Here is a 20,945-nt window from a genome sequence, read left to right as displayed (position 1 = left end):
ATTTGCAGAAAATTATGTGGGCTGATCTTTTTTCTGGAAAGGATGTAGAGGAGATTTGGAGGGTATTTAAAGAAGAGATATTGAGAGTATAGAATCTTTACATGCCAGTCAGATCGAAAGGCAAGGCCAAAAGCTTAAGGGAACCGTGGTTTTCTGGAAAAATAAGGAAGTTGGTTCGGGAAAAGAGGGGGGAATTTACTAATATTTATTTATTAAGAAATATCAAGGATTGATAAGGAGCACCAGCATGGGTTTGTGAAGGGGAAATCATGTTTGACGAACCTTGTTGAGTTTTTCAAATAAGCAATAAGAAAGGTGAATGAAGATAGGGCAGTTGATGTATCTGGATTTTAGCAAAGCTTTTGATAATGTTCCACATGTAAGGTTGGTTAGGAAGGTTCAGTCACTAGGGATTAATAGAGAAATAGTAAGATGGGTTCAGAGGTGGCTGGAGGAGAGACAGAAGAGGGTCATGTTGGACAACTATCTGTCAGGAAGGAAGCCTCTGATGAGCAGTGTGCCTCAAGGATCTGTGCTAAGTCCCCTGTTGTTCATAATTTATATTGATGATTTGGATGATTGGGTGGTTAACTGGGTAAATAAATACACAGACAATACGAAAAAAGGGGAAGTGGTCGATAGCGAGTAAAGTTTTCAGGGATTACAGAGGGATTTGGTTTGTCTGGAGAGTTGGACTGAAAGATGGCAGATGGAATTTAATATAGAGAAGTGTGAGGTGCTTCATTTTAGTAAAAATAACCAAAATAGGACAAATGTAGTAAAGGGGAGGACATTGGGGAATGCACAAGAACAAAGAGATCTTGGAGTTATGGTGCAGTGTTCCTTGAAGGTGGATTCCCATGTTGACAGGGTGGTTAAGAAGGCATTTAGTATGTTAGCCTTTATAAATCATAGCATAGAGTGTAGGAGCTGGGAAGTGATGCTGCAACTGTTTAAGGTGTTGGTGAGGCCAGGTTTGGAGTATTGTGCTCAGTTCTGGTCTCCAAATTATAGGAAGGATATAGATACGGTGGAGAGGGTGCAGAGAAGATTTACAAGGATGTTGCCTGGCTTAAAATATCTAGAGTACAAAGAAAGATTGACGAGGTTAGGACTTTATTCATTGGAACGTAGACAGTAGAGAGGGGATTTGAAAGAGGTGTTTAAAATTATGAAGGGAATAGATAGATGAGATGCAAGTAGACTCTTCCCCACTGAGAGCAGGGGAGGTTGAAACAAGATGACACAAGTTGAGGGTAAGGGGGCAAGATGTTAGAAGAAACATTAGAGGATGCTTCTTCACTCAGAGAGTGGTGGCTGAATTGAATAATCTTCCGGAGGAAATAGATGAGGCAGAGTCAATTCTTTCATTTAAGAGGAGGATGGATATATACATGGATAAGAGGGGGTTGGAGGGTTATGGACAGAGAATAGGCGGAGGGATCTAGCGGAGTGGTTTGAGTGAACCGGCGTGGACTTGAAGGGCCCAGATGGCATAAACTGCCACAAACTGTTATATGGTTATATGATATTTTATGTATATATGTGATTATTACATGATGTGTGTGTGTGTACACTGAGATCCATAAAAGTGCTGTTTTGCCTGGTGGTATATGTATATTAGATGATAATAAACAAACTGGTGGTATGTGTATATTAGATGTGTGGTGATATGTAATTACACTAGGTCAACAGGGGTCATCCCAGTGACCTTGTATACAAAACAGTCCAGAGCTACAGTCTAGCAGAGAGACAAGAACTCTTAGTGTACATATTAGTTTATTAAAGCTGCCTTATACTCGCACTGCTTTTGTGGTTATTGTCAGTACAAGATGATAATAAACAAACTTGAATAGTAAGGTCTCCCTAAAGCTCAGAGGATTGTCTGATCACCAAACTGTAGAGTCCCAGACACATGTAGTCAAACAAGTGCACAAATCCTGGGTTAACAAAACACGGTGCAACCCAACACCGTACAACATGACTGTTGTACAGCCACACAGAACAATGACCAGGTGTCACAGAACTCACATATTTAGCGTCAGCCCAGCCGCTTTTTGGTGACCACATTTTCCCTTCACCCATCAATCCAAGGGCAAGATGAGCCAGGGGAGCGAGATCCCCGCTGGCCCCAACTGTTCCCTTCTCCGGGACGTAGGAGAGGCAGGAGACTGCAGACGGAAAAAAAAGGCAATGGCTCATCAAAATATAATTCACCTGACCTTCAAAACATAGAAAACAGGAAAGGGGCACTACCATTAAAGGCCTGGATCATCTGGCTGAGGGTCTCCAAGGAGATTCCGCTGTAACCCTTAGCGAGAACATTGATCCTGAGGGCGAGCAGCATCCGGCACCTCTCTGGTTTCAGGGGTTCACCAACGCCTGAAGGACAAACACCAGGCAATTCATCTACCAATTCCCAAAAGAACCAATCCCCAAACCCTCTGACTGCCAGAAAGTTTTTCCCAGAGCTGAAACACAATTTTAAGGAGCTTGGGAGTAAGTACAGTGGGAGTGGGGGTGGGTGGAAACCCAAGAGAATGATGTTCTCGGCATCAGCGGTGGAGGGAGGTAAAAAAAGGATCATTTATGATTCGATTAGATGGGTCCATGGAACTGAGAAAAATGGAGGTTCATGAAGTAGGGAAATTGGAGGTGGTTTTTGGTAAGAAGAATCAGAATAGGACATACGTGGTAAATGGGAGAGCATTGAGGAATACAGAAGAGCAGAAAGATTTAGGAGTAACGGTACATTGTTCCCTGAAGGTAGAAACTCACGTGAATAGGGTGGTGAAGAAGGTTTTTAGTATGCTGGCCTTTATCAATCATTGCATGGAATATAGGAGTTGGGAGGTGATGTTGAGATTGTATTAGTTCTGGTCGCCTAATTATAGGAAGGATATAAACAGAGTGGAGAGAGTGCAGAGAAGGTTTACCAGAATGTTACCTGGGTTTAAGCATCTAGAGTATAGGGAGAGATTGGACAGATTAGGTCTTTATTCTTTGGAGCGTAGAAGGTTGAGAGGGGATTTGATAGAAGTATTTAAGATTATGAAAGGGATAGACAGAGTGGATGTGGTTAGACTATTTCCGTTAAGAGGAGGAAAGATTAAAACAAGAGGACATGAGTTAAGAATTAAGGGGCAGAGGTTTAGAGGTAACATGAGGGGGAACTTCTTTACTCAGAGAGTGGTAGCCGTGTGGAATGATCTTCCGGGAGAAATAGTGGCGGCGGAGTCAATTGTATTATTTAAGAAAAGGTTGGACAGGTATATGGATGAGAAGAAGATGGAGGGTTATGGGCATTGTGCAGGGAGGTGGGACTAGAAAGGGGTGTTTGGTTCGGTGCGGACTAGAAGGGCCTAATGGCCTATTTCCGTGCTGTAATTGTTATGTTATGTTATGTTAGAGTTCGCACAGCACTGTGGGCTGAAGGGCCTGTACTGTGCTGTAGACATCTATGTTTTATGTTCCAACATCGCACTGCTCAGCAATAGTTTAGACACATTCAGAGTCAGTACTGAGCTCATATAATGATGTCTTCCTGCCACTCAAGGTGTGAGGAAAAAGCCAGCAGGCACCCGAATTAAAGGGCTGGGGAGAAATGAAAGGGCACGAGGCCAACAGACAAAGGCAATAGATCACAGACAAGGTTTCACTGAGAATACTTGTTAAGATGTTGGATGATGGTGGCCGGAAAGGATTTTGTGGCAGTTATTAGGCAGTTAATACTGACTGAATAACAATGACAGAAACAACCTGTCACACCTTGCTCAGAACAATAATAACAACACTAAGAACCCGAGCATGAACAGGGTCCAGAGCAGGGTGCAGAGGAAAGAAGCTGGGTTTGAAGGGAAAGAGCTGAGGGTTGAGAGGGATGGGCTTGGGGGAAGGGTCAGCAGGGAGGAACTGGGTATGCCTTTTTTTATATAGTAATGTTGTGTGATAGTACAGATTCTATCACCAATGTGTATATGTACATATGTACAGATGATAGTGTAGGATGACTGTGATTGGCTGAGAATGTAGCCACACCTACTGAGGGCCAAAGGATCTGTAGGGGTGGGGTGGGGCTGGGATGTTCAGAGGGGAGGGGCCAATGGGTAGGGGTCTAGAGGGGCAGGGCTAGTGTTGGGTTTAGAGCAGTAAATTGTGGCCATTACAGAGATTTGGCTGATGCAGGTACTGGAGTTTAGATGTTTCAAAAGGTATAGAAAGGGAGGTAAAAGGCAGCAGGGGAAGAGGGTAGCATTACTAATCAGAATAGTATCACAGCTGTAGAAAGGGAGGTGTAGTGGAGGGAGTGTCAACTGAGGTGAAAGTCAGAAACAGGAAGGGAGCAATCACTCTCTTAGAAGTAGTCTGTTAGCCCCCAAATACCCTCGAGATACTGAAGAGCAGACAAATAGGAAGATTTTGGAATGTTTTAGAAATAGCAGTGTTGTTGTTATGGGAGATTTCACCTTCCTTGCAAGCTTAATTGGGCTTTTTGAGGAATTGATGAAGGTAGGGTGATAGATATGGACTTTAGAGGGGCATTTGATAAGGTTCCCCATGGTAGACATTCAGAAAGTCATGAGGCCTGGGATCCATGGTACCTTGGCTGAGTGGATTCAGAATTGGTTTGCCTGTTGAAAGCAGAGGGTAGTAGGAGATGGAACATATTTTGCGTGGAGGTTAGTGACCTGTGTCGTTCTGCAGGGATCTGTTCCGGAACCCCCTGCTCTTTGTGATTTTTATGAATGACCTGGACAAAGCAGTGGATGGATGGGTCAGTACGTTTGCAGATGACATGAAGGTCGGAAGGTGGTGTGAATAGTGTGAAAGGTTGTTGTAGGATGCAGAGCTGAACAGAGAAGTAGCAGATGGAGTTCAATCTGGAAAGGTGTGAAGTGATGTCTTTTGCAAGGTTGAACTTAAAAATTAATGACAGGATTCTTAGCAGTGTGGAAAAATTGAAGGACCTTGGGGATCCAAATCCATAGCTCTCGCAAGATTGCCAGGGTAGTTAAGAAGGTTTATGATCTTCAATCATGACAGAAAAAAGATAATAAATACAAAATAAAGCCATGTTTTCGTCATCAAGACAGATCTTTTGGTGATCACAGTTTATGGTCAGGGTAGGACAGGAATGTTCAAAAGCCTGATAGCTGTTGAATAAAAATGGTTATTGAACCTGTAATGATATGTTTTATCCTTGTACATTATTCCCTACCTGTGTGCTGTTTGTTGTATGTATGAGGCTGTGACTCACTAGTGACTCATCTCCGATGTCTCCTCTCATAACCTGGTCATAAAGGTCGACCTCCCTCCTCCATTCTAGCATTCCTGTACCTGTATCCGGGCCAGGCAAAGTCTTGTGTTTTTAAAGGGCCTATCATTCCCCTGCTCTCGACTTTGCGGTTATTGATAGAGCCTGTCAGAACCTAGAGGTGTTGGACTTTAGATTTCTGCCCAAAGGGAGAAGAGTTTGGGGCCAGGGTGATGGGTAACATTCTTGAAGCCAGTACCTCACCCAAAGGTTTTCAATGGATGGGAGGTCGGTGCCTCTGTTGCAGATTAAGGAACAGGGATTGATTGTCATGCTCAATTCCTGGATGGATTCTGGCGTTCTGCCATCCATAAATATCTTTGTTTCCCAATTATGAAATTGTTCTTTAGCTTTGACCCATTGTTTTAACCACATGGGCAGATTTTGCTTTTCAAAATACTATTTTTACCAAATCTTCATCACATCACCTGACACCTTTCAAAAATAATTGTGAATTCCATGGTGAAATTCTAATTGGGAATAAAGAAATCAATGAGGCATTAAATAAAGATGTTACATCTGCCTCATGTAGCACACAGATGGCTGGTCTTTGTTTCAAAGGAGCTGGAGTTCAGAAGTGAGAAAGCCTTTCTGGGATTATGCAGTGTCATGACAAAGCAATGTTGGAAGCAGAGTGGGCTGAGCTGCTCTGTCATTGAAGATGGGGACACCTGCCATGGAGCCACTCAGTAGGGATTCCTGGGATAAGACACTGTCTTATTTGGGGACATTAAAGAAGGTTGGTTGAATGAGAGCTGATCCCACTCCCACCCCTCAGAACCTTGTAGGTCTCAGTGCAGTGGATAATGAGGGGGGTGCAAGGGAGCAGCTGCTCCCCAGGAGCACATTTGACAAAAGTGATGCCTTTTTGAACTGTGTGCTCACTCGTCTTCTGTGATATGCTGGTGGGCATTCATTTCCTTATGGGAACTTACCTGCCAAACATCCAGGGTCAGAGCCTGGCTGCTGGGTGGGCCCCATGTTGCTTCCAATATGTGAAGGGAAGGGGAGGTGAGGTGTAAGAGGGTGGGGCATGGTGCTCACTCCAGAACTAGGCCCAGTGGTCAGGGCAGGACTTGCACTCAGTGGGTGGAGCTCATTGGCAAGGTTGAGGAAAGAGGTGTTGCTATGGAGGGCAGGCAAGAAAAAGAGGGGCAGAACTGATTGGCAGTTGAGGGAAAGGGGCGGAGCTGATTGGTGGGTGAGGGAAAGAGGGGTGGAGTGGCAGTTCATCTCTGGCGGGCAGTGTGAGCATGACCGCCACAATGGCCATACATGAACTGGCTTCAAAACTGCAATGGCAGCTGGATGTCAAGGACAGTTTGGCAGAGGCAGAGGTGGAGCCTCAGCTGAGACAGGTGGCAACGGAGAAGGAAAAGCTGCCAACTGCAGCAGTGGACAATGGTCACCGTGGGGAGCAGAACAAAGGGTCGGTGGAGCTGCAGCAGCATAGCCTGTGGGTCCAACTCATACACTGAGTTCAAGGAGTAATCCCTGCCAACAGAGGACATGTTCTGGCAGTGAGTAAGGGGTGTCCCCGCTGAGGCAATGGGCTAAGGGTCCCAGGGATGCCACTTCCTCCCGGCCGCGGTCCCTCTGGGAAATGTGCGGTCATTGGGAAATCCCCTTCCTCTCAGTAACAGGCCTGAAGAACCTTTCCTTCCTCAAGTATCCCTACATTTGTGGATTTAATTAATCTGTAAATATTAATAGCTCCATGATCATATCTGTTAAACAGGGATCCAGTACTAGGACCCTCTAACCCCAGCATCCCACCTTGTTTTAATATAATACTGAGGCCTACCAGGTTCTGAGGAGTGGAGGGGTGTGATTGAAAAGGTCATGGGTGAGAAGGTGTTTCCTGTGAGAGCACTAAAAGGCAGTTTTTGGGACAAAGGTTTGCCATTCATGACCAAGGTGAGAAATTCCTTGCTGGGGCTACAGGTAGGATTGGAAATCTGGGAAATGTTTGACTTCCTAAGGCTCTGCATTTTCAATTGTTAAGTATGTTCAAAGTTTGGATGAATTGATGAGAACAGTGGTTTTCTTTCCACTCAAAGACCACTTTAAGTATTCTCTATGCCATTGATGCTCTGTGATTATCAAGGGATTGCTTTTGGTGGTGTGTTAGTGGGAAGGGACAGTTGAGAACCACTGCTCTGGACCCAATTGTTACTGAAACATTTTGCTTGAGTAAAATTGTCATTGGCCCATTTCCTTTGGAGTTATGAAACCATGCACATAACGAGTCCATGAGTTACGATTAAAACAGGGGGTTTCAAACTTTTTCTTTCCACCCACATTCCACCTTAAGCAATCCCTTACCTTACAGAGCATCTATGGAATGTGAGTCGAAAGAAAAAGTTTGAAAACCACCAAACTAGAAGAACCAAGCTATTATGGAGATCAAACTGAGAAGCAATAGGCAGAATGGTTGGCGTAATGTTTAGTGCAACCCCTTTACAGCGGCAGCGACTGGGACTAGCGTTCAAATGCCATGCTGTCTGTAAGGAGTTTGTACGCTCTCCTTGTGTCTGCGTGCGTTTTCCCCAGGGATTCTAGTTTCCTCCCACCATTCAAAAAAAACACCAAAGCTTGGGTGTAATTGGCCAGCTCATGGGCTGAAATGGCCTGTAACCATGCTGTATGTCTGAATTAAATTTTATTTAAAACACAGGACTGCATCTAGCAGCCAGGAAATAGGGAGTGTGAGCCAATTAACCTGGTCCTACTCCATATATAATCAATGAACCAAAGACACTTGCCTTAATTTTTGTGCATGACATTTTTATATAGGGATGTTGTGTGACAGTACAGATTCTATCATCAATGTGTATATGTACATAAGTACAGATGGTAGTGTAGGATGACTGTGATTGGCTGAGAGTGTAGCCACACCTACTGGCAGGTCTTAAAGGATTGCTCCTAGCCAGACCAGGTCATTCTGGACTGGTCAACCTACTTGTGATATGCTCCAGTCTTTTAGTTAATAAAAGCCTTGGTTTGGATCAACAAGTCTTTGGTTCTTTCGACACGCACTAGATGTTGGAAGACAGTTATAACCTGAATGTTTGCACTGTGATGCTGCCACAAAACACCGAATTTCATGAGCATAAATCCCAATTCTGATATATGCGCTTCGATCATTCGTACAGGCAATAAAGAGAGAGCAAACATAGTTCTCATTGAAGCATCCACTCTTACCAACAAACTTGATAATTAAAACCACAAAAGGGATTCTTTCACATACCGACAGCAGTGGAGCGAACAACGTTCTCCTGCAGTTCCCTGTAAAAACAAACCAGCAAGTGAGGAAGAGTATGACAAAGGGCTACTCAGACAACAACACATTAGAATATACTTACAGAAGTTTACTTGGGGCAATGACTGTCTTGGCAAACCTCCCAAAGCCTGTGTTTATTCCATACACAACTAGAAAATAAAATATTTGCATCAGCAATTCTAAGCATTCCAAGCTACTAATGTCAGGAGGTATGGTTAGCATAGCAATTAGCGCAACATTATGGCAGAGCCAGTGACTCAGGTTCAAGTCTGATGTTGTCTGCAAGGAGTTTCCCAGGGTCTATGTCAGTGGTTCTCCACCTTTTTCTTTCCACTCACATCCCACTTTAAGTATTCCCTGTCCCATAGGTGCTCTGAGAATCGTATCTCATTGACTCGTTAAGTGCACGGTTTCAAACCTCCAAAGGAAATGGGCCAATGACATTTTTTCTCAAGCAAAATAGAGCAGTGGTTCTCAACCTTCCCTTCCCACTCACATCCTACCTTATGCAATCCCTTATTAATCACAGAGCACCGAAGGCAGAGGGATTATTTAAAGTGGGATGTGAGTGGAAAGAAAAAGATTGAGAACCATTGGTCTACGCGATCTCCTCCAGGTGCTCCAGTTACCATATACATTCCAAATATAAATGGGTTTAGAAGGTTAATTGGTCACAATTGTATTTGGGTAGCATAGTCTTCTGGGCCTGTTACTGTGTTGTATCTAAAAAAAAAACAATCCTGTGTAATGGAGCAGAGGAATCTGTGAGTACAGGTACAAGGTGGGAGAGGTAGATGCTTGTTTAAATCCCTCCACTGGCCAATTAGCTATAGCCAATAAAAGGAAGGGAAGGTCAAGTGGAACAGCCATTGTGTAGTGGCCCAGTGTAGATGAGAATCTGAGGCTTTCACTCAGGCATTTGGCAAGCACAGGCTGTGATGGAGGTGCAGGAGTAGAGGCAAGGTAAGGACAGGTTTTTCTAACTCATACTTCTTTCATGGACAGTGAGAATAGCAGCCAGGGCAGGGGCCTGCTCCTCTTGCAGAATTTGGATTGTCAAAGAAGCCAACAGTATCCCTGATATCTTTATCTGCGAGAAGTGCATCCAGCTGGGTCTCCTTACAGACCAAGTTAGGGAATTGGAGCTGGATCAACTCCAGATCATTCAGGGTGGGGGGGTGGGGGGGGGGGGGTGGGGAATAGACTGGAGTTACAAGGATGCAATTTCATCTAGGAAGCAGGAGGAAAGTAACTGGTTAGCAGTCAGGAGGGAAAAGTGGCAGGCAGGATGCACAGGGTACCCTTGTGGCCATTCCCTTCAGCAACAAGTCTGCTGGGAGGAATGATCTATCTGGGCCAGGAAGCAGCCAGACCAATGGACCGCTGTTGGTTCTGAGCCTCAGAAGGGAAGGGTGAAGTCAGGTTGAGTGATAGTCACAGGGGGCTCCATAGTCAGGGGAACAGACGAGAGATTCTGCAGAGCAAAGGAGACTCCAGGACATGTTGCCTCCTGGATACTTGGAGCAGGTACAGAATATTCTTAAAAGAGGGTGTGAGAAGCCAGAGGTCATGGTATATATTAGTATCAATGACATAGGCAGGAGTGGGTGGAGGTCCTGCAAAGTAAGGTTCGGGAGTTAGGAAAGAGGCTGAAGAGCAGGACCTCCAAGGTGGACATCTCCAAATTATCCCAGTACCATGAACTGGGGAAGGTCAGAACAGGAGTGATAGTGAAGACAAACATGTGCTTGAAGAGATGGTGCAAGGGCCAGGATTTCAATTTCTTCGATCATTAGAACTTGTTCTGAGGAAGGGATGATCTGTACAAGTGGGGCAGCTGAACTTGAGGGGAACCAATATCGTGACAAAGAGGTTTTTGCAAATGCTTATGGGAGGTGGGGTTTAACCTCAATTTTCAGGGGGAACAGCTGGTTGGGAGTTTGTGTAAGGACAGAGAGGGCAAATTTGCAGCCATTGGGATGAGTTGAAATTCAACAAGGATACAGAGTCCGCTGGGGGATTGGACGAACTGGATTGGGTATCATGTATTGTATCAGAGGTGATTAGAGAGCTTAGAGTAAAGGAACCATTGATCACAATATGATCAAGTTCAATTTGATATTTAACAAGTAGAAACAAAGGTCACATGTGTTGAGATTTCAGTGGAGTAAAGGGATTTACAGGGGCATGAGAGAGGAACTGGCCAGAGTCGATTGGAAGGGGGCACTAGTAGGGATATCAGTAGAACAGTTTCTGCAAGAAATGGGGAAGGTGCAGGAATTAAAGCAACCGGCAACTTCAAGCAACCGGCAAAAATACCAAGGAAATAAATAAATTTGTTAAAATAAATAAGAATAAATTTAAAAAATCAAATCAAACTGTAAAAATGAATGTTCTCTGAAGTAACACATAAACCTTTGATAAAGATGGGAGCAAATATTGAGCCAGTGGAGTTTCTTGTTTGTGCTTTGCTTGGAGCAGCTGTTTGAATAAAGTTGTGTTTGAATAAAATGGCATCGCTCATGATCTAGCTGATGCTGCCTGTTTAGAGTCCTAAGCCCCTTTCACACTTGCCAGTCATCCCAGGAATCGAATACCAATTGGTCTTTAAAGTGGCAAGTGTGAAAGAAAATCTCCCCAACACCGGCATCAGATGACGTCATCTGACACCAGGGATTGCTGGCCTCGACCCCTAATTCAATCTCCGGTGTCTGCAGATGCTGGCGTTGAGATCAGGCAAGTGTGAAATGGGCAATTACATTGCAGGCCCTTCCGATTAAAGGTAGAACAGACCAAATGCCGGGAATAAACCCTTGCAAGGGTGAAAGTGTTCAGTGTACCAGTTAGGAGTGGTCTAGTGTGAAAGGCCAACCACCCCCCCCCCCCACCATTCGTATCCCAGGACACTGAATGGTCGATTTACTGGGGTGCAAGTGTGAAAGGGGCTTTAGAAAGAGGCTCACTCCCTTCTTAGGAAGGGGTTTTTATCTTTATTAGTAAATTATTAAGGCTTTATCTGTAAACTTGGTTGGGTGTGGGGGGGGAGTGGGTTAATTATCTAAAATGTTGTTTGTCTTTCTGGCAGCTCTGTGAAGATGCAGCGATGGTTAAATGTTTTCAAAGAATGTGACTGAAAATAAAGAAAAATTCTTTAAGGTTTATATATTCATGCCAGTGAAGTTTGTTTAGTGGAAGTACAGCATTGTATTTTGTATTTTAAACTGTTTATTCTTAATGCAGGCTTATTAGCTAGGCCTTCTAAGAATGAGTCTCAAGCAACCGGAAAATTTGCATATTCGGTATCTACCAATCCCAGTAGGTGCAGGATACCAGGGTTTTTTTTTTACTTATTCGAATGGAAAAATGTCACAACTGGGGCTGACAAGGGAAGTCAAAGTCACTGTAAAATCAAAAGAGAGGGCATACAAGGAAACAAAAACTAGTGGGAAGATCAAGGACTTAAAAACTTGCAGCAGGTAATGAAAAAGATTAATAAGGAGTGAAACAATTAAGTATGAAAGAAGGCTAGAAGATAACATCAAATGCTTCTTCAAGTATATCAAGAGTCAAAGAGAGGTGAGAGTAGATTTAGGGCCGCTAGAAAATGATGCTGGAGAAATAACAATGGGAATCAAGGAGAGGAACTAAATGAGTATTTAGCATCAGTCTTTACTGTGGAAGACATTATCAGTGAGCCAGATATCGAAGGGTATCAGGGAAGGGAAGTAAGTGCAGTTACTACTTCAAGGGAGAACGTGCTCAGAAAGCTGCATGGTCTAATGGTAGATGTCTCCTGGATCAGACAAAGTGCTAGTGCTAATCCTGACCACTAGGGTGAAGCAGGAGACAAGCATTTTCATCATGGGAAGATTCAAAATGGATGCCTCCATGAGGTCTTGTCTATGTTCTAGCTAATAAATATAGTGGTTTTAAATGAACCCAAGTTTCTTTATTACAATAAAACATCACATGGTACCAGGTGTGAAAATCAGTCAATATAGCAGCAAAGAAATGGAAAGTGTGAAGACACCTGATGCTGTAAATTGAACTGGAAATGTCGACCATGAATCGAGTCTGTTCAAGCAAAGATTCATTCAGTACTTGCAAGCCACTGGAGTTGATAGCAAACCTGAGGCATGGAAGATTGTACTGCTGGACCTCAAGCTCTAGAGGTTTTCAATATTTGCTTTTACCGAAGCAGAAGACTAGGGCAAGGTTATCAAAATGTTTGATGAACACAGTTCACCAAAGGAAATTGAAACATTTGGAGGTACATGTTTTGTTTGTGCATGCAGATGCAGGGAGAGAGCTTTGATACTTTTTTTTTAATAAACTTGAAATTAAAAGTAAGAACATGCAATGTTGGATCGCTGCAAGATTCAATGATCCGTGATCAAATTGTGTTTGGGGTTATTGATAAGAAAGTGTAAGAGAGGTTGCTCCAAGGGACAGAGCTTACCTTAGCTGGGGCTGTGAAGATGTGCCTTGCCAGTGAATTAGCTCTGCAGCATGTGAAAAAGTTCGGTGAGAGTGCAAAAGCCAGTGAAAATTAAGGCAAAGTCATAGCCACAGTGTTGGGAGACACACATAAACAGAGAACAAGACATAGGAAACAAAAGGATGGAGTGACATTCAAATGTAAATGATGTGGAACTCAACATACACCAAAACAATGCTCTGCCTATGGAAAAGTTTGTAACAAGTGTAAAGGGCAGAATAATTATGCAAATCAATGTTTTTTCCAGAGGAAATAAAATAGAATTAAAAGTATGTATTCTATAGAAGACACTATACACATTATAGAAGAAACTGTTCTCAATGACACATATTTCAAGGACATGAGCCCCTTTCACACTTGCATCCCACTAAATTGATTCAGTGTCCTGGGATAGGAATAGGGGTTTGGCTTTTCACATTTGACCACTCCTAACTGGGACACTGAATGCTTTCACACTTGCAAGGAGCCATCCTTGCAAGTCCTAACAGGGTTAGGACTGTTCTACCTTTTACTGCTGACATCATGACTCATTGAGTGATGGTGGACCTGGCCTAAATCCTGATCAATGTATTATGATCTTATATTTGAACAAAATTAATCATGCATAATTATAACATAATTAAGCTTTATGTACAGCATAGTATGAGCCCTTCACCTCCTGTTGTTGTTGTGCTGACCTATATAAATCTTTATAAGGGGCTATGGGAAAGTACGAGCAATAAATAGCAATAGCGGACAATTCTTAAGCAGTGAGGGAAAGTTATCACTCAATTTATATAGCATGGGAAAGTTGGTAATACTATCGTGTACAATTTATAAATAACGTGGGGGAAAAAGCGATGGCAGACCTGCCCTCCCAAAATTCCATGCAGGAGAGAAAGGGCTGTAGGTCCGGCTGCATGCATGGAGCAGTCGTAGAGAGGTTTTTCTGCCACACAGCATTCTGGGAAGTGAGGTCTGCCATTGCTTTTTCCCCATGGCCTATATAAATTGTGCACTATAGCGCTACCAACTTTCCCACGCTGATTAAAAATTGTCTACCATTGCTATTTATTTCTTCTCTCTCTTGCTCCTGCTCTGACTTTCCCATAGCAAAGTTTATACCTTCATTTTAATCTTTTCTTCCTTCATGTTCCTGCATACGGAAAAACTTGGGTCATTTCAAACCCATGATGCAATTACCCATTTCACATTTGCCTGATTGCAACGCTGGTGCCTGCAGACACTGGGGATTGTACTAGGGGTCAAAGCTGTCAATCTCCACCGTGATTACATCATCTGACGTTGGCATTGGGCTGATTTTGCTTTAAAGGCCTGGGATCCCTTGCAAATGTAAAAGGGGCTATGGTTGTGCAGAAAAATTCTAATCCTACAGACACTGAACAGCCAAACATGAACAGAGTCGAGCAGAACTTATTGCATAAAAATGAAACAAATATTTCTATCACGCTGGACACGGGAAAAAGCCAATTTGATCTGGGAGCGCAACATCAGGACAATAAAGATAAAGCCATACATCCATGCAAATACTGTACAGCTCAAAGCCTACAATGGACAGAGCATCAACATGAAGGATGTATGTAAACTCTGAAAGTTAAAGATAAAGAACACAACCTCAGGTTTGCAATAGTCCAAGATGGACATGAATCACTGGTTGGTGATAAAGGATGTGAAAACCTAAACCTGGTCAAAAGGGTGTACGCACCAAGGAAACCTATTGTGTTTGCTGATGCATTATCCAGAGCAATGATGCAGAGTGAAGCACACAATGAGAGTTCTACAGAAACAGATGTGAATCTCTACATGAATGTGATCACTGAATCATTTTTCATATCTGACATTAATCCAAGCAGATTGCAGCTGAAACAGAAAAGGACACATTTCTACAGAAGGTCATCAAGAATCTGAATGAAGGATGGCCTAGAGGTGAATGTCAGCCACACTACAACATCAGAGATGAACATTGTTAATGGGCTTCTACTCAGACACAGCAAATTGTCATTCCTCAATCATAGCAAGAGAAGGGTGAGAACTGCTATTTATTGGCCAGGGATAAATGCTGACATTGGCAAGATGGTTTCCAGCTGTGAGACCTGTTTGAAACATCACACAAAGCAGACAAAGGAACCCATGATAATAACTGACATACCAGCAGATTCATGGCAGAAAGTTGGGACTGATCTGTTCCACATGGATGGAAAGAATTACTTGCTGGTTCCTAGCATGTCTGCTGCTTGTGTGATCAAATATATGAAATCAATCTTTGCAAGACATGGAATTCCTCAAATTGTCTTCATTAACAATGGACCATGCTATAGTTGTAGAGAATTTCAGAAATTTGCAGAAGAGCATGATTTCCAACATGTGACCTTATGTCCTCTGCATCCACAGTCAAACAGCAAAGCAGAGAAAGAGTTCAGATAGTTCAACAGTTGCTCAAGAAAGCACTAGACAGTGGCTCAGATCCGTATCTAGCTCTACTGAGTTACAGAGTTTCACCACTTGAACATGCTGAGTTTTTGATGGGACATTGACTATGCACCACGCTTCCCTACTCTGAAGGCCCAAACAAGATATGAGATGTTAAACAGAAATAATAGTGTCTCCAACGGAGATTAAAAACAAACTATAACAATTCACCGAGAAGCTTTTGACCACTGGCACAACATGACACAGTGAGTCTCAAAGATTGCAACACCTGGGACCAAAAGGCCACTGTTCTGGAAGAAGTAAATTCAAGACCCTACATTGTCAGAACAGAGGAGGGTCAAATACTGAGAAGAAATTGAAAGAGCTTGCTGAAAATGCAAAAGACATTGCAGGAACAGACAAATGTAGAAGATCCGTCCTGAACACAACAGAGGAAACACCACCAGTGCTGAACAGTTACAGACCGGTGGAGCCAACACAACCAACAGTGTTAAGAAGATCCACATGTGTTATCCATGCATTTGACAGGCTGAATCTCTAAAAGAGAAAGAACATCACACTTAAACAGTTTGTGCTGCCGATGTTGTGTTTACGTTTCTGTTGAACTTTGAATCGAAATGAATACTGTATAGTGGGTCATGCTGTTAGATAAACATCTCAAGGAAAGGGGATGTAGTGATAGAGTGCTAGTGCTAATCCTGACCACTAGAGGAGTCAGGAGATGAGCTGTTGCATCTTGAGGTCTTGTCTGTGTGTGTTATTACAAATTAAAGAAACATCATACTTTGTGTAATGGTAGAGATTATGGAGGCATTAGTGAAGATCTTTCAGGAATCATGAGGTTCTGGCATGGTCACAGAGGACTGAAAAAGCACAAATGTCTCCCCACTATTCAAGAAGGGAGGGAGGCATCAGAAAGGAAATGATAGTCTGGTTAGCCTGAGGGTCAATGATTGGGAAGATGTTGAAGTCAATTGTCAAGGATGAGGTTACAGATTACTTGGAGGCACATGATAAGATAGCCCAAAGGCAGCATGGTTTCCCTAAGGGAAAATCTTGCCTGACAAACTATTGGAATTCTTTGAAGAATTTTATGAGCAGGCTAGATAAAGAATATGTTGTGTATTTGGATTTTCAGAAGGCCTTTGACAAGGTGCCGCACAGGAAGCTACTTAACAAGATAAGAGCCCGTGGTACAACAGGAAACATACTAGTGTGGGGAGAGCATTGGCTGATTGATAGGAAGCAGAGAGTTGGGATACAGGGATCACATTCTGATTGGCTGCCAGTTGCTGGCGGGGTTCCACAGGGGTCGGGGTTTGGGGCCACTTCCTTTTATGTTGTATATTAATGATTTGGATTATGGAATTAATGACTTTATGGCCACATTTGCTGATGAAATGATTGGTGGAAGAGTGGGGGGGAGGTGTTGAGGAAACAGGGAGGCTGCAGAAGGACTTCAATAGATGAGGAGAATGAGTAAAGAAGTGACAAATGAAATACAATGTTGGAGAGTGTACAGTCATGCACTTGGGTAGAAAAAAATAAATGGGCAGACTATTTTCTAATTGGTGAGAAAATTGAAAATACCCAGTTACAAAGGGGCCCGTGAGACCGTGTGTAGAATAGCCTTAAGGTATATGCTGAGTCAGTGGTAAACAAGGCAAATGCTACACTGGCATTCATTTCAAGAGGTATAGAATATAAGAGCAGGGTTCTGATGTTGAGGCTTTCTAAGGCATTGGTGGAGCCTCATGGAGTATTATGAGCAGTTTTGGGTTCCTCATTTAAGAAAAGGTGTTCTGACATTGGAGAGGATTCAGAAAAGATTCACAAGGATGATTCTGGGAATGTAAGGATTATCAATAAGTGCGTTTGACAGTTCTTGGGTTGAACTTGTTGGAAATGAGAAGAATATAACGGGGTGATCTCATTGAAACATTTTAAATGGTGAAAAGTGTGGAGTGAGTTGATGTAGGAAGATTGTTTCCTGTGGTGGGAGCACCTTGGACCAGAGGGCACAACTTCAGGACTGAAAGTTGTCTGCTTTGAATGGAGATGCAGAGGAATTTCTTGAGCAAGAGGTAAATCTGTGGAATTTAATCCCCCTGTTAGTTGTTAAGACCAAATCATCGGGTGTATTTAAGGCAGAGGGCAGCACGTTTAGCATATTGGTTGGTGCAATGCTGTGACAGCACCAGTGATCAGGACCTGGGTTCGAATCCTGTGCTGTCTGTAAGGAGTTTGTACATTCTCCCCGTGTCTGTGTGGGTTTTCCCCAGGGTCTCCAGTTCCCTCCCACTATTCAAAATGTACCTGGAGTGCAGGTCAATTGGGTGTAATTGGGCAGCATGGGCTTCTGGACTGGAAGGGCCTGTTACCATGCTGCATGTCTAAATTTATGCCTGAACTATAGGGAAAAGGTGAGAAGGATAGGGCTTTGTTCCTTGGAGCACAGGACAATAAAGGGCGATCCCATAGAGGTGGACAAAATTATGAAAGGAATAAATCAAATGGATGCAGAGAGCAGGGAAAGCCAGTGACCAGCAGACTTAGTTTGGGGGGGAAAAGTTTTTAACAAAAACCTGAGGAGTAACTTTTTTTATTTAGAGGGTGGTGGCTGAGGGCAATGTTTGAGAAAAAACTGGCAGATACATGGATAAGGATGGGTTTAGAGTGATATAGGTGAGGAGTAGGTCGGTGGGGCTCAGGGTGTTATCTGTAAGACTGATACATTCATGTTAAGCCCAGTTCAAAAAGATAAATTGTTAAATATTAATTTAAATTAAATTCAAACAGATTTTGATATGTGACCTTGGTTTTCACTGATGATTTTTTCCACCAGCTCCCTTGATTCGTTAACCTTTCTTTCAACATCAGGGGTAAGCTAAAAAAAAAAGCCAAGCCACTTGTGTAATAACAGCAGTATGACTGGATTGAAACATTGAAACATCACTCAAAGTGACAGCCAACATCTCACCTTGATTTTGTACATCCCCTTGCCAAGCTGGACCAGGAGTTGGGTTGTTAAGCTATTTCCATCCAAGTAAATGTACTGGACAGAGAGAAAAACATCACTCTAAAAAAGTGAACCGTAGTCCACACAAGGTTAGAACTGCATTAACAATTCAATGCATGGTCATACTCACCGGTTGAGAATCTTGATGCATGCTGCGTTTACTTATTAAGAACTTGTAAAATCAAAGGAAAAGTTTAAATTTAAATTTAGACATTTCGGCCCACGAGTCTATGCTACCCAATTTACACCCAATTAATGCTATGTTTCAAACGATGGAAGGAAACCGGAGCCCCAAGGAAAACTCACGTAGACATGGGGAGAACATACAAACTCTTTACACACAGTGCTAACCACTACACCAAACGTGCTGCCCGAAACAGTAGTTCATTTGTTGTGAAGTTGAAAAAAGCAGATCAGATTTTTGAAATGAGAGAGAAATCAACAAATTAACCAAACAGTTGCCATGGAGATGAGTGAAGAGACCCAAAGGCATGTTGATGCAGTGAAGACCCAACCTTAAAAAGATATAGCGAAGAGTATGAATGTGTATTACACATTTGACTCGAGGATGACAGTGAAGCTGAGAAGGCTATTAAAATAGCCGAGCATGTTATCTTATAGTTGGTACAGTGGGAAGGGTTTTTCCCACTTTTAGACTGCTGTATAAATTAAAACAAAAGCACAGTTTACAAAGTAAAGGGTTTCACTGAACAAGATGAGGTACCCATGTGGGCTGATGGTGACTTGCGGTCAAGACTCGCTGAAAGTGTACAAATATCAGAACAAGGATGTGAGAGGGTGCCGGGGGAACAGAAGGGGCTCCCAAGGAGCCTCGGGGCTGAAGGCAACCAGAGCATGTTGGAGGTTTGGATCTGGAGCTCAGGTTGGTATTGACGAGTCTGTGTGGCTGCAGAGGCGACAAGAGCACTTGAGGTGAATCCACGGACACTTAGTTACTTAGTGGACTATCTTTTGCTTCTCTTACTCTGACTGTAAGGGGCACTAGGCAATTTCTGCTGATAGAACCATAGAACACTACAGCACAGAAACAGGTCCCTTCAGCCCTTCTAGTCTGTGCCAAACCATTTTTTTCCCTAGCCTCACTGACCTGCTCCTCGCCCATAGCCCTCCATACCTCTCCCAACCATGTTTCTGTTGAATTTCTTATGTTAAAATTTACCTCATTTCAGAGTCTGTGACAGAACAAATCTAATAGATGGGCATTAGGGGGAGGGGATACAGGTGGCAGCAGCATATTTACACAGAATAGCACCTATGGCAGAGGTGGCCAATGTATCAAAATAAACAGAGACAGGACCTGGCCTTGATGGCCGTCATGTTGTTTTTGCCATTGTATAGTTGAAAGTGAATGGTAGGATGATGAAGGAGGAGGGTTTACAGGTTGTGGAAGAAACGGGTATGTGTTCCTTGTATGTCCGGAATAGCCCTCAGTGGGGCAGTGGGGGGGGGGGGGAAGAACACAATAACTCACTTAGGGGCATGACCTGGGAATGCCCCTCTCCTCCCCATGATGCCGATCCTACTTCAGTTGGCAGATCATTCCATACTCCCACTACTCTCTGTGTGAAGGCGTTTCCCCATCATGTTCCCCTAAACTTTTCCCCTTTCACCCTTAACCCATGTCCTCTGGTTTGTATCTCACCTACCCTCAGTGTTAAAAGCCTCCCTACATTTACTCTGTCTACCCCCCTCATAATTTTAAATGCTGTACCTCTATCAAATCTCCCCTCATTCATCTACGCTCCAGGAAATAAAGTCCTAACATGATTAACCTTTCCCTGTAACTCAATTCCTGACATTTGGACAACATCCTAGTAAATCTTCTCTGCACTCTTTTTACCTTATTGATATCTTTCCTGTAGTTAGGTGACCAAACCTGCACTCAATACTTCAAATTTTCCCTCATCCATGTCTTATACAATTTTACCACAACATCCCAACTCCTATACTCAATATTTTTGATTTATGAAAGCCAAAAATCCTGTCTACCTGTAACTCCACTTTTAGGGAATTATGTATCTCTATTCCCAGATCCCTCTGTTCTACCCCACTCCTCAGTGCCCTACCATTTACCATGTACCTCCTTTCTTGGGTTGGTCCTTCCAAAATGCAACACCTAACACTTGTCTGCATTAAATTCCATCTGCCATTTTTCAGCCCCTTTTTTCCAGCTGGTCCAGATCCTGATGGCGAATCTTTGTCTGCCTTGTGGCAGACTAAATGCAAATTTGTATTATATTATATAAAACCATGAGACATCGGAGCATTTGCTTTACTACGAATCTTGAATTAAAATAACAGTATGAGATCATGTGGGGTTCATGCCGGTCTTTAAACATGTGGGTGTGCAATTTCATACTTTTGAGCCTTCTCCCCAATG

The 20,945-nt window shown here is 43.1% G+C and overlaps 1 protein-coding gene across 1 annotated transcript in view; it reads right to left on the bottom strand.

Annotated features, from left to right (window-relative positions):
- Positions 1 to 20,945, bottom strand: part of LOC138748623 (histidine ammonia-lyase-like) — a 62,955-nt gene that overhangs the window by 28,490 nt on the left and 13,520 nt on the right. Inside the window, 6 exon segments of the mRNA XM_069909140.1 lie at positions 2,032 to 2,171; positions 2,257 to 2,382; positions 8,565 to 8,602; positions 8,680 to 8,746; positions 18,340 to 18,412; positions 18,506 to 18,640. Coding sequence (XP_069765241.1) covers positions 2,032 to 2,171; positions 2,257 to 2,382; positions 8,565 to 8,602; positions 8,680 to 8,746; positions 18,340 to 18,412; positions 18,506 to 18,640 — 579 coding nt within the window.

The sequence above is a fragment of the Narcine bancroftii genome, chromosome 13 (genome assembly GCF_036971445.1).
Source record: "Narcine bancroftii isolate sNarBan1 chromosome 13, sNarBan1.hap1, whole genome shotgun sequence".
Taxonomy (NCBI): domain Eukaryota; kingdom Metazoa; phylum Chordata; class Chondrichthyes; order Torpediniformes; family Narcinidae; genus Narcine; species Narcine bancroftii.
The sequence above is the reverse complement of the archived record's forward strand: the minus strand, read 5'-3'. Positions and strand labels throughout refer to the sequence as shown.